We start from the raw sequence: 27884 nt of genomic DNA, 5'->3' as shown, positions 1-27884 counted from the left end.
TTTCTGCTGTGTGGACTTTTAGTATTTCACCATATTATATCACACACACACGCACTGCTCGCAAATCTAACAAAGTATAATGGCTTTATTTGCTGAATTCTCAGATGGGTTTGCTTACATTACTTTTGCACTGTTCATACTCCTGACCGCTGATGTCAGATGTCTTTCCTTGGCAATTAGGAAGGTGTTTTGATGGGTTACGTACCCGTTTGTTGTTCTCTGATTCACTCCCTGCTTTTCTTCTCTCACAGGTGGCGTGTGGAACCAGAGATAGCCCAGTGCTGGATTCCCGAAGGACAGCTAGAGATCACAGACCCTTGAGGTGAAAGAGGGTGCATGGATCGCTCAAGGACAAAGACTTCTGCCTACCTCTGGTTGGGCGTGGTCTCTGTGGCATCAGCCTTCCTCTACGCAGAGGCGGGAGTCACACCGAGCCCGTCCCTCTCGAATAACATCACATGCGTCGGGGAGGCGAGTCGATGCCAGCCTGGCATCATCTTACCCATTTGGTACCCCGAGGACCCTTCCATGGGCGACAAGATCGCCAGGGTCATTGTGTACTTTGTGGCAATGATCTACATGTTCCTGGGGGTGTCGATTATTGCGGATCGCTTCATGGCCGCCATTGAAGTCATCACCTCCCAGGAAAAAGAAATCATCATCAAGCGTCCGAATGGTGAGACGACGACAACGACAATCCGAGTGTGGAACGAGACTGTGTCCAACCTCACGCTCATGGCATTGGGCTCCTCCGCCCCTGAGATCCTTCTCTCTGTCATCGAGATTTGCGGGCACGAGTTCCACGCTGGTGAGCTTGGCCCAGCCACCATTGTAGGCAGCGCTGCCTTCAACATGTTTGTGATCATCGGCCTGTGTGTGTCGGTTATCCCAGAAGGTGAGGTCCGGAAGGTTAAACACCTGCGTGTGTTTTTCGTAACAGCCGCATGGAGCATGTTTGCCTACATCTGGCTCTATATGATCCTGGCTGTGTTCTCGCCCAACGTAGTCCAAGTATGGGAAGGGCTTCTCACCTTGGCGTTCTTCCCCATCTGTGTCATTCTAGCTTGGGTGGCAGACCGTCGCCTGCTCTTCTACAAGTTTATGCACAAGAAATATCGCACGGACAAGCACCATCGAGGCGTCATCATTGAGACGGAGGGTGACCGTTCAAAAGGCATCGAAATGGATGGAAAGATGATGAATTCTCATTTTGTTGATGGCGGAGCTGCTAGTAATTTGATGGGCCTGATTGAGGGCAAAGAGGTGGATGAATCTCGCAGAGATATGATCCGTATCCTGAAGGACCTGAAGCAGAAACACCCAGAGAAGGAGCTGGACCAGCTGGTGGAGATGGCCAACTACTATGCACTGTCACACCAACAGAAGAGCAGAGCGTTTTATCGTATCCAGGCCACGAGGATGATGACCGGTGCCGGGAACATCCTGAAGAAGCATGTGGCCGAGCAGGCCAAACGCAGTGCTAGCGTACAAGAAGTTCACGTAGAAGAACCCGAGGAGTATGTGTCCCGCATTATGTTCGAACCTGCCATTTACCAGTGTCTGGAGAACTGTGGCGCCGTTCTCCTCACAATAGTTCGTAAAGGCGGCGACATCGCTAAGACAATCTATGTGGATTATAAAACGGAAGATGGCTCTGCAAACGCCGGTGCGGACTACGAGTTCACTGAGGGCACGGTGGTGTTCAAACCTGGTGAGGTTGTGAAGGAGATCACTGTTGGCATCATCGATGATGACATCTTTGAAGAGGACGAGCATTTCTTTGTGCGGCTCAGTAACGTGCGTGTTCTGGAGACTGAGGATGAGGTGCTGTCGCCAAGTAGCCTGCCGTACCCAAAGGCCTTGATAGGATTCCCTGCTGTTGCCACTATTACCATCCTTGACGACGACCACGCAGGCATCTTCACTTTTGAAAGCGAGTCCATGCACGTGAGTGAAAGTGTAGGCATCATGGAAGTGAAAGTGCTGCGCACGTCAGGGGCGAGAGGGACGGTCATCATTCCATTCCGCACGGTGGAGGGACTAGCTAAGGGCGGCGGAGAGGACTTCGAGGATGCGTATGGAGAGCTAGAGTTCAAAAATGATGAGACCTGGTAAATATGCTTTATTTAATTCACATTTATTTCCTTTTTTTCTAGGCCAGAGAGTAAAGAGGGTGGGATTTAGAAAGCTTAAAGGTATACAGTGGCCTCAAAAAGTATTTTTTTGGAATATCATTGCATTAGATGTATTTGCAAAATGTCAAACCATGTGTCACTTGCAAACCAATGATGCTAAAGCTAACTAGCCAATTTGCAATTCATTTTGCAGGAGCTGGTGTCAAGTTAATGAATGTATTAAGTGATGATGTCCTAATACTAAATACTTCTAAATCAAAATACTCTTTGGTCTTGATTTTGAACAATGCATCTATTGTTTTATTAATGAAAACCGATTAAAGTTCTTTGTTTGTGAAAAAAATTCATTCATACATCTCTTAAGTGTCCAAACGTTTTTGGGGCCACTGTAAGAATTTGTACACATAGTTGAGGAGTTGTGGTTTTATGTTTGAGATTCATGGATTCATGGATTTGGTCATGTAATGCTGTGTTATAATGGCTCTAATATAAGGGCGCATGTGCCAGAAGTTGCTGCTGTTTGTATGCTGTCTGCTTTGTAAATCTTTTGTGACTTCCAATATGAGTGTTGTGCAATTAAATCACTTTTACATACATACATTTTCTCTGTTTAAGCACACACCGTAACTCCATAGAGGTTTAGGGAGGGGGTCTGAGATTTATCTCAGGAATATTGGTGTTTAATTAATCTAGTTCATTCATGTGAGATTTAGAAAGAGATCCAGTAGTACAGTAACATACAGACCAGATAGAGACAGAGAGACGTTTGGTGTGCTGGTCCAGATATGCTGCTGGGTATTAATAGTTCAGTAAGAATATTCACAGCATATTTCACATGACACTCCAACCCACCCACTGCCTATATGTAAGAGCATGTGAGTAGCTGACACGTCTACGGACTTTTTCTTTTAATTGACATCAAGACTTTTGGTTAGACTGCATTAATATTTAAGGGAGTGTATATCTTAGTTTCTGTGTCTGGTCATTAAGTGTTTCAGCATTTTTAATCCCATATTTTCCCCCTTTTTAAGTGGTCCTGTGGTGAGACCAATGAATTTTTAAACTCTAAATGTTGCAAGTAGCCTCTGAATTAATATGAGATTATAAAACATGCATGGATCATAATGAATAAAAACTATTTAAATGGGGTATAGTGTCACATTGGAGAACATATCAACTATCCAGAAGTATTTTGTGTCAATTGTGCTGTATGCATTAACCAGCGTGTTAGGAAGAATCCGCATTGTGACTAAAAACTTAACTTAAGCTTAAAACTAAAAAAAAAAAAAAAAAATTACGGTTATTTTTATATGTATATTTCATTTATTTATTTATCTTTTTTTTTTTTTAAATTGTAAATTCAGTTGAACTTGGCTGCCAGTTGTATGAATTTCTTTTTTTTTTTGTTGCAATTTTAACATCTTGGGTTCCATGTAGAAAACATTTCAGTCAACATAAGGTTAAGCAGATAATGAAAGAGCTTTTAATTTAAAGCAAATAAATCTGCATTAGGAGAAGCTTGATTGAACTGACCAAATTTAGACATGAATGCATTTTTCCTCTTGTGCTTTAGATAAACACATTTTACCTACTTTTTAATTATAAAAGATACACAAAAAATTAATTAAAAGTTTCATTCAATGTCCACTGGGCTGAAAGATCTCAGGAGGCACAGACAATTTGCTTGTCACTGCAAACTTGCGTGAAGAACAATGCATCCAAACAGTGTGAGTGGTATCATGTCTAGAAAGTGACACTTCAGCTGGTGTCGTACAGTAAATAGTGATGAAGGTATCATGACAGCCCTAGTACACAAATAGCAGGCACCATTCCTGAGTTACGGTTGAGCCTATGGAATGCTTGCAGAGAGAAAGTTGAGTAAAGGCATCTGTATCTATCATAACCAAGCACCTGCCGTTGCCACCAGCAGGGTTTAAATCACGGCACCCTAACCAGTGCGCTAACTAACTAGATTATATGGAGCTATCCAGCCTTCTGTTCTGCTTTAAGGAAGGTCAGCAGTCAGCACAGGCAAGATTTTGTCTCTCTATCTGTTTTGTAGGGGAGTTTTATATCACTGTGACCCCTCTTCACTGACCATTAACCCTTTGGAGATAGAGACAGTAGATGAGAGACCAGGAAAGAAAGATATTTTGAGAAAAGTGTATTCATCAGATGACACTTATAACCTACTAAAGCTGACAGAGTAAAGGAAAGAGCTCAACCTCTCCATCTCTTTATATCCATCGCTCCGTTTTTTCCTGTGTACACTATCTTTGTGTTACACACAGTGTGTAAGTGTGAGTGTGTGTGTGTGTGTGTGTGTGTCGGGGATCTCCTTCTCGGCTGGTGCTTGTTATATTCCCATGATGCTGCAGCACGATGCACCAGGAACCAATTTTCTCTCTTTTTCTCTCAAGTATTTTCATTTCAGATAACCAGAAATTGTCTTATAATTTATTATGCTACTTGTGTTGTTTGGTAGTAATGCTTTTTGTGAGTAAAATAGCTTTATTTGAGCTCATTAATAATTAGGTGTGATTTGAGTTGTTGTAATTTATGATCTTCTGTAATTTTAGTCCACATAGTTTAAGTAGATGAAAGGCAAGTTACTTTATGACCAAGTTTAGACACTGGTTTTATGAGCTAGTAGCTGTGGTTATAGTCTGGTTGAATTACTATTTGTAATTTTAGACACTGTAGTTTATTATATATATATAAATAAAACTATATATATGTGTGTGTGTGTGTGTGTGTGTGTGTATATATATATATATATATATATATATATATATATATATTCATATGCAGTTTTGATTGATTATTCATAATTCAGATGTTTTTTTATTTAGCAATGACACATTAAACTGAAAATAGACAGTAAAGACATTTATAATGTTACAAAAGTTTTCCCTTTAAAATAAATGCTGGTCAAAGATTTATTCATCACAAAAACTTTTTTCAGCATTGATACTGATAAGAAATGCATTTTTGAATGATTTCTGAAAAATAATGTGCCTGGAAAAAATGGATGCTGGGAATTTTTTTTATAAATGTATAGTCACAGTCACTGGAGTTAGTTGCTGTAGTCTCTGGAGTTTGTGTTAGTAGCTTTAATTTCTGTGCCTGTATTCAGTCAGCATTGAAAGGAATGATGAAAGGAAAGCAACAGCAGAAAGAGGATGTGTATCTTTAGCCTTTTCTGATTCTTCTGTGCACTGTTTTTCTGCCTCTCGTATCCCTTAGGACTTTCAGACCTTTTTTTGTTGTTGTTGTAAATCTGCAGTTATAGCAGAGCCCCACTGTGTAATGATGAATCATTTAGAATAATAAACATTATTCATTTATTATGATGAATTAACAGGTGCTTTTAGAGAATATGTTTTGATTTCTGAATAGAGCACAAAAATGTTTAGGCAAATGTATCCGGAGTAGCTATTACGAAGCGTAAAAAACTGCCGTCATGAGGTCTTTAGGCATGAGGCTTATTGGTAATTGTGTGAAGTTAGAAAGATGTAATGATTGTAATGTAGTGTAACGATTTTTAGTTCTTCCTGTCAGTGCTGTATGTTTCCTGCCAATGAATAAAAAATAAGAAAGGAAATTGTGACTTTTTATCTCACAGTTCTGATCTTTTCTCACATTTCCGTGTTTATGTTTGAATATGAACATTCAGTGAAGAAAAGTCTGAATTGTGAGATATAAGCTTGCAGTTGTGAGGAAAAAAGTTGCAAACCAACTTTTTTATTATTATTATGTGACAGAAACAAAAAAGCAAGAATTGCATTTCTTGAGATGTAAACTAAGAATTTTGAGGAAAAAAAAGTCAGAATTCTGAGTTTATATTTTGCAGTTCTGTGTTTATATCTCACAATTCTGAACTTTCAGACATGTTCTAATTTATTTATTTATTCCATAGAAAGAAATGGGCTTCCAAAGCACTTTGCCTAGTTATACTGAACAATAATGAGACTATACAGATAAGAAAAGTTGTACAGCCCATTTACCAAGCAGTTTTTAACTGACCACCATAATTCTATGTGGAATAGAAGTATTTTAAAACTGTCTATCCTCTATCTTCTACATTTACCGCTACTTTTATTTATAACCTCCAAGCCGACACAGTTGAGAGAAATTCATGCAAGGATCTAGGATTATATAGAGGGACTGTGCTTGTGTCTGTGTGAATTTGAGTTCATTTTACTACATTCACTCCAGACATCAGCCTGAACATCTTAGTGACTCCTGTGAATGGAAAAATCCCTCGTGACGGAGTGAGAGAGCAGACGAGGAGAGTTGCTTGAATAATGGATTGAACAACAAAGAGGATGAATATATGATGTAAATCATAAATTATTTTAGATTTCAAGGAATAGTTCATACAAAAGTGAAAGCTCTGTCATCGTTTACACACTCAAACCCGTGTGACATTCCCTTTCCAGTTTTGTGCGAGGAACAAACTGATATGTAAGTCTGAAATATCTGCATTTTTATCAGTATTGGCAATATTGACCTTTGATTATACTTGGTTAAAAGAAGATACGTGATATTGTCCATACCTAATGCTGAATTATGTATTATGTACTCTTCTGGCCAGGAGGAGCTGCTCGGTGGCATGTTGTTTGTGTATGTGTGTATGTCTTTCCTTAGGGCTTCAGTTTAATATGTACAGTAGGAGTGTAAATTCAGTTTGATCCTAGCACACTTTGCTCGTCTCTATCTCTTGAGCCCTATTGGACTGGACTAGTTTTCCCTGAGGAGGTCAGGTATATTTGTGTTTCGCAGACGTACTTTGTGATTTAAATCCTGTCAAAACATCTCTGTGTTTTTCTCTCACAAACTTGGTAAAGAGTAAATTACCTGCTGTTTTTGTGTAAACTCTGGAATCCTCTGATAAATGTAATTCTGTCTGCACAGGAATGTCACTGATTGAGGATTATATTGAGATTATATTGTTTCTTTCACCACATGTCTCATTTATTTTGATCTTAACTCTTACTGTAAGGCTACGTTTTTCAATTGCTATGAATTTAGACATTTTTGCTAGCATTTCTGCATGGTAAAAAGTTTTTTTAATACTGTTTCAGTCATTCTGTTCAGCCTTTCTTTGCAACTATTAGAAAAATTTACTAGCACTTTGATTGAACATTGTTTCTACACAATTTCAGACCGTGGTTAAGTACTTCTCTAACTAAAAAAGAAAACTAAATCAACAAAAAGAAAAGTTAATTAAATCATGGAGAGCTTGAGCACAGACTGCTCAGAAGAAAAACTCATTTATCTTCAAAGTAATTAGTTTCTTCTCTATATTATATAGTATACATACTGTTATTTTGTAAGTTTTGATTGTACTTTAAAATGTATTTTATATCTGTAATAGCAAAGCTGAATTTTCAGTAACCCTTACTTCAGTCTTTAGTGTCTCATGATCCTTCAGAAATCATTCTAATGGCTGTTTTGGTGCTCAGGATTAGTTTTTAATTATTATCAATGTTGAAAACTTCTGTGCTGCTTAATACTTTTGTGGAAACTGCCCCCCCTCCGCCCACAAGATTATTTTATGAATAGAAAGTTCAAAAGAACTGCATTATTTATAAGCTGTTGTGACAATGTAAATGTATTTACTGTCACTTTCGATCAATTTAATGTATCCTTGCTTAATAAAAGTTTTAATTTCTTTAAAAAATATACTGACCTCAAATATTTGAAAGGTAGTGCTGTTTACAATTGTTGTAAGCTTTAACCGAGGTCACAGTCAAGACTTCAAGACTGAAGTATGCGGCACACATTAATCAACGAGTTTCATTGAGCTTCTGACCACTGAGCCGTTATAATTAACATACACAAAAAGAGATGGAGGAGCCCTCTGGAATTCCCTTTGTAATCTAAAAGACAGTTCGAGTGAACAGCGTCAGTAACATTACAGTCAGGGATCGATCAATGGAATGATTACAGTACTCTCCACCGTGAATCAGAATCCCATCCGAGAGTCCCTCTACAGCCATTTTCCACAGAGGAATTGCTGATTAAGGACATGCTTAAATAACAAACACAGTGTGGCTACAGTGAATCATTGTGTGGATCAAACCAGCGGCGGACTGGAATATTTCCCTGGGTACTGTGTCGGGGTCCAAGGATCCAATCTCAGCATGATAAAGCTCAATTCAATAGTTTGGGGTCAGTAGGTTTTTTAATGTTTTTGAAAGAAGTCTCTTCTGCTCACCAAGGATGCATTTATTTGATCAAATATATTATTACAATTTAAAGGGATAGTTCACTCAAAAATGAAAATTCTGTCATTTAGTACTCACCCTCATGTCGCTTCGTTCATCTTCGGAACACAAATTAAGATGTTTTTGATGAAATCTAAGAACTCTCTGACCCTGCATAGACAGCAACGTAACTGACACGTTCAAGGTCCAGAAAGGTGAGGACAGTCGCTAAAATAGTCCATGTGACATCAGTGTTTTTTATGAAGCTACAAGAATACTTTTGTGTGCAAAAAAAAAATAAAATAACGACTTTATTCAACAATTCTTCTTCCCCGTTACCTTCTTCCACCATTATCGAGAGTAGGGCTGTGACGGTAAATCAATTCATGGATCAATTCTGCCATTTTCTGAATGCATCGCGGTTCTCTCTGGAATTGATTCTGAGCTTAGTTTTTAACAGCAAATGGCACTCTAGGCTAGTTTTTAAACACACACTGAAATGCTCACTTGTGAAGTAAGTGGTTAAATGTACTTGCACCTCAGCTTTTATGCTTTTCTGACGTGAGATTAAAGTAAATACAGCCCACTGTGAACACTCTTGTAATTTGCTTCAACCTTTAAGAACTTTATGAATGATTATTTTAGGTTTAAGTGTTTAGGAACAAACTGTAAGCAAGCAACTGCAAGCTACCAAAGGATGAAAGAAAGCAGTGCCATCTGTTGTTAAAAACGAAGCTCAGAAACGATTCCAGAGAGAATTGTGATGTATTCGGAAAATCGCAGAATTGATCCTCGAATCGATTTATCATCGCACCCCTAATCGAGAGTAAATTTTTGGGTGAACTATCCCTTTAAAATAACTTTTTTCCATTTTAATATGATTGATATCATCCTTACAATCGATTTAAACCATATATCACACTGCAGGTCCAGCCACTGGTGAGTAACTATTTTATTAGCTTGCCAAAGCCAATTTTTACCTGCATTTGGCACTTAGCGATTGTTAATACAGACCCTGCCGGTAGGTTGCAGGTTAATCAGAGGGTAATACTCACAGTTGAGTACAGAAGTGGCCCCATCTGAGTCTCGGCGTCATGCTAGCAGCTAGCTAAGCATGTTATTAGCGCCACTAGCGCTGACCACCCTGAGGTACGAGGTTCTGGTCTATTGTTAATAGCCGCCAGTGGAGTGCTGCCTGAGGTGAGCTCCAGGAAACAACACTAACAAGAGTAAGTTATCTTATATAGACATTTTCACACACTAATGTGTGTGTTAGCATACCGAATCCAGAAAGTATCTGGGAAGGCTAAAGTGTGTGTGTGTGTGGGGAGCCAGAGCTTTGCTCCTTTTCAGCCGAAGGAAGCTGTGTCTCCTTGGCAACCACAGAGAACACGAGCTTGCAGGCGTGTGTGTGTGTGTGTGTGTGTGTGTGTGTGCGCGTGCACAGTGTGTGTTTGTGTTTGCGTTGAGTCAAATTAGTCTGTGAATGTGTATCTCTGGTTGTGTGTGTATTTACCCATCAGTGCAGACATGCATGCACTCACACACACACACACACACACCCTTTTCACTGCAGGGTTTATTTTTAGCACGTGTCTCTTATATAATCAGGGTGACACTGGGGAGAACATAGACTCTCTCTCCTCTCCTTCCTCCTCACTCTTGATTTGGATATCTATGTGTGTGTGTGTGTGTGTGTGTGTGTGTGTGTGTGTGTTGTACGCAGATGAGACAGAGATTTTCTTAGTTGCATATTTCTGGTGCAGTAATGATGCTCAAGAGTGTCTCTGTGCCTGCAGGTCTGAATTACTGAATATAGACGAAAAAGATGCTGCATAAACATAACTAAAATGCACAGAACACCTCACAGACACACAACACTACTCCATTAGCACAGAGACCACGTGGGAGAGAGTGTGTGTATGTGCAAGTTTGTATTAGTATTAAATGAAATTGATGTCTTTCAGTCAGCTTAGGGCCTGATGATAATTCACTTCAGCAGTGTTGTTGTTGTTAAATGAAAATAAACTGTTAAAATAATCAATTGAAAATTACTTTCATTAATTGAAATAAAGTCTGTATTTATATATTTTGTGGAAGGCGTAGGACTGAGAAATGTTCGTCAACATGTATTTGCATACCTCTGCGCACCCAGTTTGCACAGACAGGATACATCATCAGTGTGTTCACATACGTTATGCACATATCACATATTTAATTGAAATAAGGCTAAACTGAAATAAAATGTTAAAAAAAAACATATTAGATGTAAAACTTAAACCGAAATGTAACACATTTAAGTTTAAATTCTAGTTTTACTAAAACTGAAACTAAAATAAAAATAAATTAAAGTAAAATAGAAATATAAAAAAAACTAATAAAAATGCATAAAATTTGTAAAACTAAACTTAAACTAAAAACTAAATTGAAATGCGCATCCAAGGACAGTCCACTGCATGGAATACTGTATCCCACAATCCCAAGCACTCAGCTTGACCTTTCATTTTCAGTGTGACAAATGAACCGGCAGCAACAGTAAATGCCATTTAAACATGTGCTTTTTGACTCATTATTTAGTTGGACTGGCAAAAGCTTGCATTTTTACGTGAAGCTGGATAAAAAACAAATAAACAAACAAACATAATATATTTAACATAACAACATAAATATAAATGTTAGCAAGTTTTTTTAAACCTTTTTCCCACTCTCTCTTCCTTCATCCATTTTATCCTTTCTTTTCTTTTTTTAGCATTTCCATTTGCTCCTACATTCTTCTTTCTCCCTCTCCGTAGATCTGCTAACATGAGGAGTTTAGCCACAACTGTATTTTCAGCTGAACCCTTGATTAGCTTGTTCAGGTGTGTTTGATTAGAGGCGGCACTAAACTCAGCGGGAAAATAGATCTCTGTGTGCACTGAAATATCTCAGGTTTTGATTTGCATGAATAAATTAATTAGGAAATTCGAACACAAAATGTCTCACCGCTTATCATGGGCACAGCTGTTTAGGGCAGAAATTCTCATTAACGTGAGCAAGATTTTATCATTTGTTGTTGTATCACGCTTGGTTAGGACATGGTGTAAAGCTGTGTTCAGACAGGGAGTAAAAATGTATTTTTTATGATGTATGCAACTAAAACCCATGTTTTTTTGTTTGTTTTGTTTTTTAAATCTGAAAAGCAAACAAAAAGCATATGAATTCTAAAATTTGCCAATCCATATCTCATCAGCTGTCTATGTGGTTTGTATGATTACAAAAAAAAAAATGTTTTGAAAATGTTATTTAGTCTAAATAGTCAAGTCAGGTTCAGGTGTTTTTTCTCTTTGTCTGTCAGGAAACCGTATTGCTGTAACGCTAAGCACAATGTTCTTGTCTGTGACTGAATTCATTTATTTCCACTCACATGTGGCATTCACTATGTATGAATGGTGACTGAGTGAATGAGTAATTGGTCTTGAAAACAGGATATGCATCAATGTAAAAATGCAAGTTCCTCACGCAGTCCATACCATAAGATGAATGGACTTGAATGTCTTTCATCTTTTCTTTCCACTATGACTACTACTATATTGTCTCTTGACATTGTGTTGACTTTATCCAAGATAAATATATCAGATATTGTCTACACAGTTTGCTCCAGTTTTATTACTTGCAAAATGAGTGTATGAAATGAGTACAGAAGGACTGGGGCAGTGTGAACAAAGCTTTTGAGACCAGAGCATCATTCTCTAATATTGATACCATTAGTATTCAGGTCTACTAAGAAATATATTGATTGTGTGTTTTGTCAGTGTGACAAAATTGTAGTAACGTTGGCTGAAGTTGGCAGCATTAGTTCAGATAGAAATAACAAACCTGTATAATTGAGTAAATACTGTATAAAAAATATCAATTTCAGCAATTGTTCTGCATGCATTTTCACTAATTGTAAATGAAAATGCATTTTAATGTTTCGGCATTGGACTGTTGACCATTAGAAATTTGTATTGGTTGACCACTGAGGTTAACTAATGTTTACTTTAAGGGATTGTATGGACACTTTAGGTTAATGGTTTTAAATTTTTAAACAATATTGGAAGCTAAAACTGTTCAATTCAAATCCATTTGTAACATTCTAGTGCTTGTACTTGGCAGGATTGCAAGGAGCAAAAGCAGCAGCAAGTGCCTGGAGTTGTTATGGCAACCAGATACATTCCAAGCAGATTTGCTGATAGATGTTCTAGATTGAAGGTATCAGCAAAGACACTTGCAATGGCAATGAAACAGCTCTGCAGTGTGATACTGTTGAAAATCACGAACGATGCCAGAGAACATAGACAGCTGAAACTTGGAGGTATTTATGCTTTTTAGTGCATTGTCAAGACATCAGCACATACCTTGTGAAACTGGCATGGTCTTGGGTAAATCCTAGGTCACATTTTGGAATGCAGCGGTCCGTGAAAGTGTGTTTCAGGCTTAAGATTCCATTTAGTTCCCAGAATGGTAAAAGAACAGAGGAGGGATGTTGTCTTTTCTGATTTCGAGCACACGTGCAAGGTTTAGATTCATTTGTGGTAAGCTCGGGCAGTCTGCCGAGTCACTACAGCTCGGAGCAGGTGCAGGAGCCACTGTAGGGATTTTTTTCACTATACAGAAATAAATCTTGTTTGCTGTATATCCTTTACTTTTAGCCCTGCACACTCAAACACACACATACACATACACATATACACATGAGTCTTGGTCCAGGCAAATGGATATAAGACTATTAACCACAGCACATGTGCCATTCCTTCTATGCAGCACTTTATTAACTTTATATTTAAATATAAAGTAATGTAAAAAGTATCTCTATGCGTTCTTTACCAGTCTGTTCAAAATCAGCATATACAATGGCAAGAAAACAGAATGTCTACCAGAATTGAAATAAAGAGCTAGGGAAATTTAGTTCATTTTAAGATTTAGATTTTTTTTTTCTTTCCTGGCATGATACTGATTTCTGTAATTCTATAAAACCAGGATGTAATGTAATATATTTGTAATGTCTTGTAATGGTTGTACGATAGAAATTTGTGTATAAAATGTGCTTTTTTATTTTCAGAATGACATTTAAGTTCTCTGAAAACTAAATTTCTTACATTTTATAAATGACTTTAAATTATACATAAACCTTTTGGAACAAATTATAAACTAAAAGCATTGAACAAAATGAACATGTAGTATTATAAAAGATGGAAAGTTAAAGTTTACCCTAACTTAATTAAATGACATTTTGATATAAAAATATTTTATAATAAGTTCAGCATAAAATCATAAAAGCTTCTGTTGTTATTTTCTTACCAAAAAAATGTAATTTTAAATTTTTGTAAAAAAAGACAAATCAATAAATACTTTTATAATATGTATGTTTTTTTTAAAAGAAATAATAATTTTATTCAGCAAGGATGTATTAAATTGATAAAAAGTAACAATAAAAGCTTATATTGTTACAGAAGTAATGGCTGCTGAAAATTCAGCTAATTGTACAGTTCCTTTAAGACATGATGGAGACACCAAATGTACTGCATGGTAGAAATGACCTACATCAGATCACAGACCAAACGCAGCCCTGTCACAGTCTCTTGTTTTGTGCGTGCGTGTGTGCGTGCGTTGTCTCTCTTCGCTGTGTGAGAGTGAGTGAAAGAGGCTGAGGATGTTGGAGTATAATGTGTCCGCTAATGGAGGGGGAAACAGGGCAGAGCAGAAGGGAATGAGAACATAAGTATGTTAGACTGAAAGACATATTAGAGAGAGATGAAGTGGCGTGGGTCTTCGGACAGCTGTACTGTGAGTAACTGATCTGAATGGAGGGAGGGGGATGTTCACAGGTCGAACACACGCGCACATACACACACACACACACACACACACACACACACACACACACACACACACAGAAACTCTCATTGAAACACAGCTGAAACAGGTGTTACTCACAGTTACAGAGAAACCAGGTCAACATCAATCACATACTGAGTTATAAATACACACACACATGCTGAGAATTTAGCAATGAAAGAGTGACAGAGTGTGAGAGGGAAATGGATGTTAGAGGTGTTAAGAGATTGATTCTTTAAATAAACACTCATGTAGGCTGATCAACAATTTGCCAATGCTGCTACCGCTGTGTTGCTAGCTAAGAGACCAACTACTCTATAGGGAAATGAGCTAAGCTTCTGTATAGTGAAAGCTAGCCTTTAGAGAATTAGCTTGCTACATTTAGGATACTTTATAATTCTTCATATAATTTAATCTAATATATGTTTATTGAAGAACCAAAATATCTCTTTTTATCAATGTACATATACTACCATTCAAAGTTTGGTGTTGTTAACCGTTTTTAATGTTTAAAGTCTCCTCAACAAGGCTGCATTAACTTGATCAAAGATACAGTAAAACAGTACTATTGAGAATTATTCTATGTTTTTTCCATTTTAATATATTTTAAAATGTTATATATTCCTGTAATGCACAGCTGAATTTTCAGCATCTATTACTTCTGTCTTCAGTGTCACATGATCCTTCAGAAATCATTCTAATATACTGATTTGGTGCTCAAGAAACATTTCTTAATATTATCTAACAGTTGTGTTAATAATTTTGTGGAAACCGTGATAGTTTTTTCTTCTTCTTTTAATTCTTCAATCAATTAAGAAGTTATTAGGAATCTTTTGTTTTAAATATATAAAACTTGTGTAAGATTAATAAGCCTCATTAAGTCTAAGTAATAATTTATTTTTAAAAATATTACTAAGCCCAAACTTCTGAGCTGCAGTTGATCAGTGACCCCTGATTTTGTGTTTCTCTCTCTCTTCCTCTCTCAGTAAAACCATACAAGTTAAAATCATCGATGATGAGGAGTATGAAAAAAACAAAAACTTCTATCTGGAGCTGGCAGAACCACGCATGGTGGACATGAGCCTTCAGAAAGGTAAAACACACACACAACATGTACAAACAGAAAGACCACATCCAGTGACCATTGTCCTCTTTTGCTGTTCATTTAATCTATTCACTCATTTATACATTCATTTCCATTCATCTAGTGGCTCTTTATGAGGTCATGTTTTATGTCTTCAATGTTGTTTTTTTATTGTGAGTAGTGAGCGTCTTGTTGTCTGAGATTCATTCACATACAGTACCTTTCAAAAGTTTGGGGTAAGGATTCTTTGATGACTAGAGAAAAACAGAATTTACTGTGACTTTTGATCAACTCAATGCACCCTTGCTGAATACTGTTATTCAGCAAGGGTGCATTGAGTTGATCAAAAGTCACAGTAAATTCTGTTTTTCTCTAGTCATCAAAGAATCCTTATCATCAAAGAAAATATATCACAGTTTTCACAAAAATATTAAGCAGCATAGCTGTTTTCAACATTGATAATAATAGGAAATGTTTCTCAAGCGCCAAATGATTTCTAATTGATCATGTGACTCTGAAAATTGGAATAATGACATTACAGGAATAAATTAAGTTCTAAAATATATCAAATAGAAAACAGTTATTTTAAAATGTAATATTATTTCACAATATTACTGTTTTACTGTATGATCGATCAAATAAATTCAGCTTTGTGGACAATAAGAGACCTATTTCAAATACATAAAAAACTGAATTATTCCAAACTTTTGAATGGTGGTGTACATCTGCTTTCACTGTATTATGCAATTTTTCTGACTCTATGAATGGATGCTACCAGCAGAGGGCACCTTGGATGACCCCACAGGTTCAAGTAGAGCCAGTATAACAAAATGGACTAGTCATAGAGAAATAAATGAGAAAAAATGTCTTGCTTACTTTTAGCTGAAGAAGCAACACTTTTAAACTTTTTTTTTTTCAGATTTTATTTGGCTACCTTACAGTTTCTGAGATTTCCCAATTCAAGTAGATAGGATGCCTATTGCCTAGATAAAAAATATCTACCCAGCGGCATGGCCAAGATGGCTGCCGAGTGGACCGACTTGCCTTAAAGGGACTTTGACTCAAAGCACATGAATTCAATGAAGACCCACTGGGCGCAGCTCTCAGACTGACTCATCTCCAACTCACACAAGAAATGATGCCATGACGTTTTTGTATTGCTTTAAAAATGGCAGTGTTACTGTCTTTGTCTTCCAGTTTTTATATAGTTTCCTAAATGTCGTGAGATTATTGTTTAGGAAACGATGTGAAGGATTAGCTGGTAGTGTTGCTCTTTTCACTGACTTCTTTGAAGTTTCAGTATATATATTGACCTTAAACGCCAGTATGGGATCTCGAAGAGTGTGAGAAATGAATACAAACACACACACACACACACACACACACACACACACACACACACACACACACACACACACACACACACACACACACACCAAGTATTCAAGTGTGTCTCTCAATATCTCTCCATAAATCAGGCAGACGTGGTCAATGCTACCAGCACGTACACCACAGTGCTGCGGTGCAGTGTACGTGTGTGTGTGTGTGTGTGTGTGTGTGTTTGCATGTAAGGATGTGTCCTTGTCCCAGTATTATACCCTTCAGAAAGAATGAGAGATGAAGAACAGCTGGTCCTCTCTGTTTGAGCTCTCATCTCGCCTGGACAACATTAAACAACCTACTTATTAACTTACCTAAGCCACAAAAACAACATGTTGGCTTGTCTCCTCACTTGTGTGCTTGTAAACAAGCAGTTTATTCATTATTCATTAGATATTTCTTTATTTTCATGCCAAGATGGATTCAAATAAGATTAAATTTTGATATCCAGAGAAATCAGGGGGAAAAAGTACCTTAAAGTCAAATATATGCGCATTCATAAGTGCAGTTTGTTTGGCAACCAATAATAAGCAAAATATGAACATTCCATGTTTGTTTCCATGGAAAAATACACTGTTAATTGCAGGAATTTTATATAGTGCTGTTTGTAAGTGAATGATTGTGGTTCTAATTCTGATTCTTTCTAATAATTCTGGATATTTGATGATTCAGTGAACAATTTTAATAATTCAGTGAGTGAGTCAGATTGAGGTAGTTGTTCACCCAAAATTTTACTGTCTATATTCATGCCTTTCCAAACACTTATAATTTTCCTTTTCTTTTTATTCCTTAAATTTAGTAACCAAACTGACTCACTCATAAGGGTTTTTGATTTGCTTAAAAGATGCAGAGTCTTTTGTTTTTGTACACTATTTGCATTGGTATGATTCACACTGTAGATTCAGTAACGCAAGTTGTTGTTTTTTTCTTTGCAGAGAGTTAAAACATTGTATCAAATGGGTTGTAGGTGTTTTTGACACTGAACCTGTAATAGAAGACACATCACTTGTCCTACATCAAAACATGACTTTAGATCTGCTGATCCTGTGCTGTCGCTGCAAAATATGTGAGAGCGGTTGAGGGATCTAAAGAAATATTCCCAGCTTTATACATTTTAATACAGGATGCTTTCTTTGGCATTAAACCCTCTTATACACCAACTGGATAAATATAAAAATGTGGCATTAGAGGTAGTTGTGAAGAATGGGGTGAGACAGGCAGGAAAGCTGTGAGACAGGAGAAAGAGAGACAGGTTAGCGATGGAAAAAGACAGGAAATAGTGAGGAGAGAAAAACAGGCAAAGGGAGAGGGTGAACATTGTTTATTTTACACGGTATTTTATAAATAATTTTATCTTCTTCGTTTTAGTCATGTTTTTGTCTTGACAACAGATATGAAAAAGATAGGAAATATCTTATTATTTCTTGTTTAAAAATAGTACAAAATATAACTGTTTCGAATAAAATATTCATTAAATGTAGTTATATGTATTAATTTTAGTCCATTTTACTTAATTTAGACAAAAAGTAATGCAAAATTTGTATTGTATCGACATTTAACAAAAAAAATTATTAACATTGTACAAATGGATTCCTTTCAGTTTTCACATTGTTATCTATTAATAGCTCATTTGACGTCATATTTTCTTAAAAACATTGCTAGTACTTTAATATCTTACAATAATTTTTTTCATCATGTTTTCCTCAACAGTGTGTTTGAAATTAAAATAGCTTAATTCTCGTCATGATCCCAGTTTTTCACCTCATCTTCCTTATTAAAAAATATTTTTCAAAAAATGTTTACTAACATTTTTTTAGGCATTCATAGGACATTAACAGGAACATTAATGAGGTTTTGTTGGTATTTGGTAAACAAAGACAGTTAGAGACAGACAGGATGGTGATAAAGATGAGGAGAAAAGGACAAGCAGAAGAGGTTTGAGACAGATAAGCAGAGAAGGGTGAGACAGTCAAAGAAAGACAGAAAGGGTTGAGCCAGGTGAGGAGAGAATGACAAACAGAATCGAGTGAGAGACACATGAGAAAAGTAGGAGAGGGGTGATACAACTGAGGACAGAGAGACAGACAGGAGCTCTATTGCGCTGCATCTGTGTGCGATTAATATCCCATAGTGCCCAAACCCGCAACACCCCTACCACATGTCCCAGATGAGTGTGTTTAAAGAGAAGATCATCAGTAGTGACTCACTCGTGTGTGTGTGTGTGTGTGTGTGTTAGAGGAAGAGATGTGTCTGATGATGGAATAGCTGTGAATGAGCCAATGACAGGTCTGAATATCGAAACCTACGTCCCACGATCCCATTACCTCACAGAACGCAGGGAGGAGAGAGCCGTCTGGTATCTGTTGCCAGGGTACCATCAGCTGTTGCTAGCGCTGATGTGCAATAGATTTACGCTGAACTGTTGGATCGAAGCTTGTGGCGAATAGATTAAATGAATTCCTTTGTGTGTTTGACACGTCTGTGTGTTATCATGTAGTAGACATGTTGAAAAGCCTAGAGCTGACGACGCTACACAAATTACAGGTTAATAATGTGCATCAAGACACATCCCCCTCCACCACCAACCCTACTCGCAGACATATTCGAGCATAAATTATGGGCTTATTTACACATCCAGCTTCTCATTATAGGTCGATATTTTCATCTCAGCACACACACACACACACACACACAAACACACACACTTAATCAAAGCTTGTTTGTTCGCCATCTCATTCATCCTCAGCAACAGAAAATTACAGCACTGATTACAGAACTATTAAAGTCATTATATACACACAGAGAAAGAAAAAGAGAGTAATGGAGAGACAAAGAAATTGATTCCTTTAGTTAATGCTATTTTTGTAAATTTGCGTGGGTCCGGTTGCTAGATTAATAAATTATGTAAAAAAAAAATGTTGTTAATTCAGGAAACCTGATGCATTAACCAATTGAACCTTATAGTTATATAGGGATAGTTCACCCAAAAATGAAAATTCTCTCATTATTTAGTCCAGTGATTCTCCGGAAACGTCCGGGGGACTTCAAGATTCTTTAAAATATGACACAACTAGCTAAAATCAAAAATTTGAAGAACTAGAGCTCACATTATATTGAAAATTCTAGATAGTAATTTTGAAAGTGTGGTTTCTAGATTTTGTAAAGTCATGTAAAATAATAATATCTTAAAGCTGACATGTCATGAAAATCTGACTTTTTCTGTGTTTAAGTGCTATAATCATGTCCCCAGTGCATCTACAAACCCAGAAAATGTGAAAAAGAACAACCCAGTAAATTTATTGCAAGCCTTTCTCTGCAAGCTTGTTGAAAAACAAGCTGCTCAGATTTTGCTTCCTCCGTGATGAAGAAAGGGGGACACATTTCCACCCATAGCGTCGCCACTGTGTTTTCACTAACGGCAAAAGTTTACCAGTTCTAACACCATGGCGAAAGTTCTAGAAAAGCATGCTAACTGTTCAGTCTTTGGCTGCACTGATGAGCAGTGGATTTACTGATTTATTTACTGTATATTACGCTGCTGCCACACAGATCTAATATAAATGTGATTTCTTTCCCAGCAGTTTACCTTCACAGACATAATCTACTGTGTGTTTTTAACATAAACTTGTGTATATGACAGTTTAAGCACAATAAGATATGAAAGAGAACTTAATTTAATACTCGCATGCCATGTGACAACGGCTTTTTGTGCACGTGCTTCGGATGTAAAAGGTCATCTTTAAAACTCCTTAGGCATTTTTATAGTGAATATACATACCAAGCACTAAAACAAATCTCTAAAAAACTTTATCCATAAATTCACCAACAAATTAAAGAAAAACGTGTCAAAATGATTAAGAACTTCTGATTTACTCTCCCTCATATAAAAAAGAATATCTTATATATTTATTTTTTACATTTGTTTCCATCCAAAACAATCAACCATGGGTTTAAAACAACCAAAATTAGACCCCACTGCTGAGAAATATTTTTTCCACAGAAAAAAAAGAATATCTTATAGGTTTGTAATTACATTTCATGAGAGTGAATAAATAATATAATTTTTATTTTGGGGGGTGAAATATCCCTTGAATCATTACCAAATAATGTTTCAAACTGAAATACAAAAATCTAAAATACAAAAAGGGTTTTCAGAGGTTTAGGAGACACACACAATATCATTAGCACACTGTAAATGGATTTGAAGTCTATAGAAAATCCGCATCACACAATAGGGAAAGTAAATGTGTGTGAATAATCAGCGTAGCTTTAGCACCTCTTTGTTCTGTCGCCACATCTCAAATGCTACTACGACACTCCCGTTGCCAGGGGCAACCACCTGCTCCGGCGCTCTGGATCGGCCCACACTATCACATCTGATCACATCTGCTCGGTCACACCTGTCGCACCTGTCCAGCTCAGAGATTCCAGGCAGGGTGATGAAACGCTAGAGGCTGCGAATATTTTTATTCATGTTTATCTGAGTAAATAAATCCTGTCCAACATCTCATTGCATTTCCCTTCACCATTATCTGTCTAATGTTTTCTTCATGTCATTCCACCCCTCCCTCTCTTTTTTTCCTCCACACACAGCTCTGTTATTAGCTGATGGTAAGTTTGAGTGAATGTGTGAGGTAAGATGAGGCCAGCTGCGGTAATTGTGGTCTCGTCTGCCTCACACACATGTCTCCAGGTTTGTGTGTTTTAACACGTGCGCGAGAAGATAAGCTTTGGGTTTCGGGGTGTTTTGAAAGTTCATCTCAACTTTCAGGCTTTTGTGTGTGTATTTGTGGTGTGTGTGTGTGTGTGGATGTTGTGCTGTTGTCCTCCTGAATCACTCAGTTTTACAGCACAACTCACACTTGGTTCAGTCAAACAAAATTTGGCTGTTAATCTGTTGTGTGTGTTTGCATGTGCAGTCTTTCTAATTAGAGAAACTATAGTGACAGTTGGCCTCATAAAATAAAACCAGGACTGATTTCTGTGCAAAATTGTTTGAAAAAACGGTGTTATGTAAGTAGTCACATTCAATTCAGTGCGACAAGTTACGTAAGAATGACATTATGAACGTTTTACATGACTTCGCTGTGCTTGTGTTTCATGAATGAGCCCTGTTGACCCTAAATATGCATGTGAATTTAGTGCAGTTTATAGAGACCATAAATTAATATTAATGAATTTTCAAAAGAATTATTGCAAGTGTATTAATCACAAATCATTTAAAAGGGACAAAAAGCCCACTTGTAGAGACTGATTATAGGGTGCATGTGAATGATGTGTGTTTACCCCTGAGTGTGTTTGATGTACTAATTTGACACACAAAACAACACACAAGTTTCTTTTCATCTCTTTATCTCTTGTAGATATTCCAGACAGGAAGGTGTCATCAGATGAGGAGGAAGCCAGAAGAATAGCAGAGATGGGGAAGCCTGTATTGGGCGAGCATGCAAAAATAGAGATTATCATTGAGGAGTCGTATGAGTTTAAGGTAAGCATACCCAAAATGTCAGAGACCAGCAGTCTTTTACATTATGGAAGAATTTTATTATGCGTATTTATGTTTAATGTAATACATTTTGTGTGTTCGCTGTAGAGTACAGTAGATAAGCTGATTAAGAAGACTAACCTGGCTCTGGTCGTGGGCACAAATTCCTGGAGAGAACAATTCATGGAGGCTATAACTGTCAGTGCAGGTGATTACCAACACTAAACAACACTGAACTAAAAGTGAAAAAAGAAAATCATGTTCAAATGTTTTGCTCTTATTTAGCAATTATTATTTTTTTCCCTCTTTCTATTCTATCTACTTGTTTTCTTTTTATTTATTTATTAAAAACAAACAAAAACAACAAATAACTTGACCCTCTAACACTAGCATTCTGTTCTTTTTCTATTCTATCTACTTGTTTTCTATTTAATTGTTATAAAATATAATAATAACTTTATAACCCTCTAACACTAGCTATATCTATTCTATCTCTCTTCTCCCTACTTTTTATTATTTTTTATTTGCTATAAAAAACCTTGCTATGTGCACTGCGTTAGACTAACTGGGACTTATCACAAAACTTTAATATATTTTTGCTCTTTTGTAGTTTTGATTGCTTCTATTACCCTCATTTGTAAGTCGCTTTGGATAAAACTGATTAAAAGTAAATAAAGGCATTTATAAGGTTACAAATGATCTTTATTTTAAAAAAATTCTGTTCTTTTGAACTTTCTATTCATCAAAAAAAAAAAAAATGAAGGAACTGTTTTGGATATGATATGAATAAATGTTTCTTGAGCAGCAAATCAGCTTACTAGAAGGATTTCTGAAGGATCACGTGACGCCGATGATTGAAGTAATAATGCTGAAAACTGATTTGCCGTCACAGGAATAAATGACATTTTAAAATATATTCAAATCGTTATTATAAATTGTAGTAATATTACTGTTTACTTGATTCTTGATCAAATAAATGCAGCTTTAAAAATCCTACCGACCTCAAATATTTGAACGGTAATGTAGATCACTTCAAACTCACAGAAATGAACTAAAAGCAACAAAAGTCAGTTATTATATAAATATACACTCATGCACATATTGCTCACACACAAATATTTCTATCACTGTTGTGACACATTCCCCGGCCCACATGAAAACTGAGCCCACAGAACTCCTACACGCTTCTCCTCATCCTGCAACCTTTGTCTTCTAAACATTTTGGCTAATTTGATCATTTGAGATATGAATAAGAATGTAGTATTATCAGCTCTGTTTTCTACAGATTTCCCCCCAAACTAAAATGGAAATGTCCCGCATATTAGTCTTTTATGACCCTGTGTTGAAATAAAAACGCTTCTCTCACAGTATGTAGCCTTCAATTACCGTGACTATCAAACAGCCTGTGTTACCAAGGCAACAGGACCCCTAAATCACCATGGTGTCAAATAGATGGCTTTGGTCAGGTATGGAAGCTGACATGACAATACTAACATTTTTCATTTTCTTTTTTTTTCTATCCCCCATTCTGCTTTCCTTTCTTGCTTTCGCTCTTTATTTCTGTCATCCTGTCTTTATCTCAGGAGATGAGGATGAGGATGAGGGGGGAGAGGAACGTCTGCCATCTTGTTTTGACTATGTCATGCACTTCCTGACTGTGTTCTGGAAGGTTCTGTTCGCCTGCGTCCCGCCCACGGAATATTGGAACGGGTGGGCGTGTTTCATTGTTTCCATAGTGATCATCGGTCTTTTGACTGCGGTGATCGGTGATCTGGCCAGTCACTTCGGCTGCACCATTGGGCTAAAGGACTCAGTCACCGCTGTGGTGTTTGTAGCCCTGGGAACATCCATCCCTGGTGAGTTTGCGTATGCTTTTATTTCCCTACCATTTTAAAGGGGTCATATCATTTACACAACTTTTCGAAAGTTTAGGGGTAGTAAGAAGTACTTCTCTTCAGCAACCACATTAAATTGACCAAAATGAACAATAAAGATATAATGTAATAGGATTTCTATTTAAAAGAAATGCTGTTCTTCAGAACTTTCTATTAAAAAATCCTGGGCAAAAACCGTATCACAGTTTTCACAAAAAAATATTAAGCCGCAAAACTCATTTCAGCATTATTAAAACAAAGAAAAGTTTCTTGAACATCGAATTAGCATATTAAAATAATTTTAGAAGAATCATGTGACACTGAAGTCTGGAGTAATGGCTGCTGAAAATTCAGGGATGTCATTACAAAAATTAATTGCATTTGAAAATATATATTAAAAAAAATGAAAAGTGAAAATGCTCATTTTAAATTGTAATGATATTTCACAATATGAGAGTTTTTTGGATCAAAGAAATGCAGCCTTGTTGAGTATAATAGACGTCTTCCAAAAACATTCAAATATCTTGCCGTCCCCATACTTTTGAACAGTAGTGAATAGTGTTTTCTACAAGGTCCACTTATAATTAATAAAGTTGTTTCAGCCAAAATAAATCATAATTTGTTTTTGTTTTTTTAATACAAGATTTCACTTGAACTTTCTACTTATCAAAGGAATCCTGGAAAAAAACTATCATGGTTTCCAAAAAAATATTAAGCAGCACACCTCTTTTCAACATTAATCAAACAAAGAAATATTTAATGAGCACCAAATTAACATACTAGAATGATTTCTGAAGGATCATGTGACACTGAAGACTGCTGAAAATTCATCTTTGCCATTACATGAATAAATTACATGTTTATATATATTAAAATAGATTGAAATTGTTTTAATTTGTAATAATAGTCCACAATATTAATGTTTTTACTGTATTTTTGATCAAATAAATACAGCCTTGGTGAGTGCAATGTTTTTCCTCCAAAAACATAAAAATATACAAAAGACCCAAACACTGAACAACTTATAGTCAATAACATTGTTTCTGCCCAAATCAATATTAATTTGGTTTTGTATGACCATTTCAAACCTCTATCGGGCCCTTTAATGAATTTAATAAGGCTGGTCTGTCTGACATCAAAAAATTGTGAGGGTTCACAAGTCAGTTTTGCTGTTTAGTTTTAATAAATGCTCTTTTTGGATTAGGAGGAAGTTTTGAAAGTTACAATATGTTTTTAATCATACAATTAACTATTTTAGCTCATAAAATCAATACAAATCTGATTTGAATCCTTTTAATGCTTGTTAATCATAGATGATCATATTTTATAATAGCATACACATCAACATGTCTCTTTTCTCCTCAGATACCTTTGCCAGTAAAGTTGCAGCGGTGCAGGACAGTTACGCAGACGCATCGATCGGTAACGTGACCGGTAGCAACGCTGTGAACGTTTTTTTGGGAATCGGTGTTGCGTGGTCAGTGGCTGCCATCTACTGGCACATGCAGGGTCGTGCGTTCGAGGTACAGGCAGGTTCCCTGGCATTTTCTGTCACTCTCTTCACCATCTTTGCCTTCCTGGCGGTGAGCGTCCTGCTGTACCGGCGCAGGCCTCACATCGGTGGAGAGCTGGGCGGCCCGCGCTCACAGCGCATCTTCACAACACTCTTTTTCTTTGGTCTCTGGTTTCTCTACATCCTTTTCTCCAGTCTTGAGTCTTACTGTCATATACAGGGCTTCTGAAGAGAAGAGATGGGGTGGGATGGGTTGGGGGTTGGAGATGAGGAGAGATTGATGCCAGGAAACTTCTTCTAGTCGTAAATGACAGAGTGAAAGCTAAGGATTGATTCAGAAAGGTCGCTAAGGTTTTAAGCAGGGGCTACAAAAAGGACATTCGTTCCACAGATACCTTCACGCTGAAGATGAAGAGTGTGAAACATCTCTCTGAGGGGTGGGACAGTCTTAACCTGGAGTCTGAGCTTTTCACAGTCTATATTTTTCTCAACACCTGCTGAGAACGACTTTTTTCTAATGAAGTATTTTGGGAAAAAAAAATATACAAAAAATAACAAAAAGAATTAAAGGATTCAAAGGACTATTTTCAAATCTGCTTCCAGGATTAGAAATAATATTTCAACAAAAAACGAAAATATATAACTACGTGAAATCTGTTATTGAGTGACATTTGAAGGACCCATAAAGTTATTATTTATTTATTTCCCTTGTTTAGTTTGGTAAGAACTAACAGAGCTTACAGCTTTTACCGTCAGGCCAAAGTCCCGGCTAGGGAGAGTGGCTCGGAAACACAGAACGCTGAGTAGACAAACGGAGAACAGAGACGAATATGAACAATGGCTGAACACTGCATTTTCTCCCTGATATTCCTGTATGGATATAATCTGCTTCCATATTTTTTCTGTACTTCTGTGTATTTCCTTGCCAAGTGTTGTTATTTCAAGAATCACAGAGGCTTCAGAGGGTTGCAGAAGAACAGAATGCAAAAAAACCCCCATGATACAGAGGGAAAATGAGGCCTTTTAGCATTTGAACATTCATCAAAATGAATCACTAGTGTATTTTCTGAGAGCGCACTGCATCTGCTATTACAGTTGTTGTTGTTTTTTTTATCTGTTTGTATTTCAGTCTTTTAGTGTCATTGAACAAACATAAAGCACCCCAAAGAAATCTCCCACCTCCACTTCACTCCAGAGAGTCCCTCTATATAGAGTCACATGACCATATAACCAGGAGCTCCTTAAGTGTGCATCTAAACAGTGTCTGAAGTGTCAGTGATGTCGGTGGTGAATTCCAAGTATGTTTTATTGGGGCCTTTAATGTGGTTCATAATGTTTACAGGCCTTCGGTCCAGAACAGAATGATAATGGTGCAGTACAAACAGATTTGTTTAACATGGTGAGGAGAGTTTTTTGCATTTCATAAGTATAGAAATTTTGGGCAAAGCTGCATAAATAGTTCACCTAAAATTTAAAATTTACTGAAAATATACTAACCCTCAGGCCATCCAAGATGTAGATGCGTTTGTTTCTTCATCTGAAATATAGCATCACATCACCTGTTCACCAATGGATCCTCTGCAGTGAATGGGTGCCGTCAGAATGAGAGTCCAAACTGATAAAAACATCATAGTATTCCACATGACTCCAGTCCATCAATTAATGTCTTACTCTAGACTAGTCCAAAATACCAGTCCATAATCTATAATAAGGCTTCCTCCTGTGAAAAAGTCCATTCTCTCACATCAAAATCCATTATCATATTTGTTTAAAACTGTTTGGGACTGTTTTCGCTTGTAAACAGTGCTTGATCTGATTCGAAAGAGACAACTTTTTCACTTGAGAAAGCAGAAGCATGGGTGGAAGACTTGTATTTTAGCCAAGCCAACAGTTTGAAGTTAAAAACATCTTGATGAATTTGTTTACAATTAAAAACATGCAGCTTTTTGCTTCACAAGATATTAATTAATAGACTGGATTTTTTTTTTTTTAATCAGCTCGCATTCTGACGGCACCCATTCACTGCAGAGGATCCATTGGTGAGCAAGTGATGTAAGACAACATTTCTCAGAATCTGTTCTGATGAAGAAACAGGAGGGTCTTATTTTTGGGTGAATTATTCTTTTAAAAGCGGTCATTAATTCATTTGACTAAAGTATTTCTGTGCCTATTTTTGCTGTAGTGAGCTGAAAAATAATGATGTGGATGTTGTTTCTGTATTATTTGGGGAAGTGATGTCATAAAGAATTGTTTAGCCCAGAACCAAAGAACAGAACCTCAGACTGCCATCCAGAAGCTGCAGTGGTTCTCTGGGCCACAGGGGGGCCACAGCCCCGTTCCACCTC

At 36.9% G+C, this 27884-nt stretch overlaps 1 protein-coding gene across 7 annotated transcripts in view; it reads left to right on the top strand.

The window, feature by feature from the left end:
- slc8a3 (solute carrier family 8 member 3) overlaps positions 1–27115 on the top strand; it is a 37204-nt gene extending 10089 nt beyond the window's left edge. Inside the window, exons 2-8 of one of the 7 annotated variants that reach the window (XM_042737325.1) lie at positions 252–2111; positions 15190–15296; positions 21261–21278; positions 22031–22155; positions 22261–22360; positions 23739–24008; positions 25392–27115. In XM_042737325.1, the coding sequence (XP_042593259.1) occupies positions 337–2111; positions 15190–15296; positions 21261–21278; positions 22031–22155; positions 22261–22360; positions 23739–24008; positions 25392–25768 (2772 nt within the window). In that variant the 5' untranslated portion in view covers positions 252–336 and the 3' untranslated portion in view covers positions 25769–27115. Of the gene's footprint in view, positions 1–251; positions 2112–9195; positions 9577–11892; positions 12681–15189; positions 15297–21260; positions 21279–22030; positions 22156–22260; positions 22361–23735; positions 24009–25391 lie in introns of those variants that run through there. The other 6 variants (XM_042737324.1, XM_042737327.1, XM_042737328.1 and 3 more) reach the window with 6 other exon arrangements.
- The last annotated feature ends 769 nt before the right edge of the window (positions 27116–27884 follow it).

The sequence above is a fragment of the Cyprinus carpio genome, chromosome B13 (assembly GCF_018340385.1).
Source record: "Cyprinus carpio isolate SPL01 chromosome B13, ASM1834038v1, whole genome shotgun sequence".
Lineage (NCBI taxonomy): Eukaryota > Metazoa > Chordata > Actinopteri > Cypriniformes > Cyprinidae > Cyprinus > Cyprinus carpio.
The sequence above is the reverse complement of the archived record's forward strand: the minus strand, read 5'-3'. Positions and strand labels throughout refer to the sequence as shown.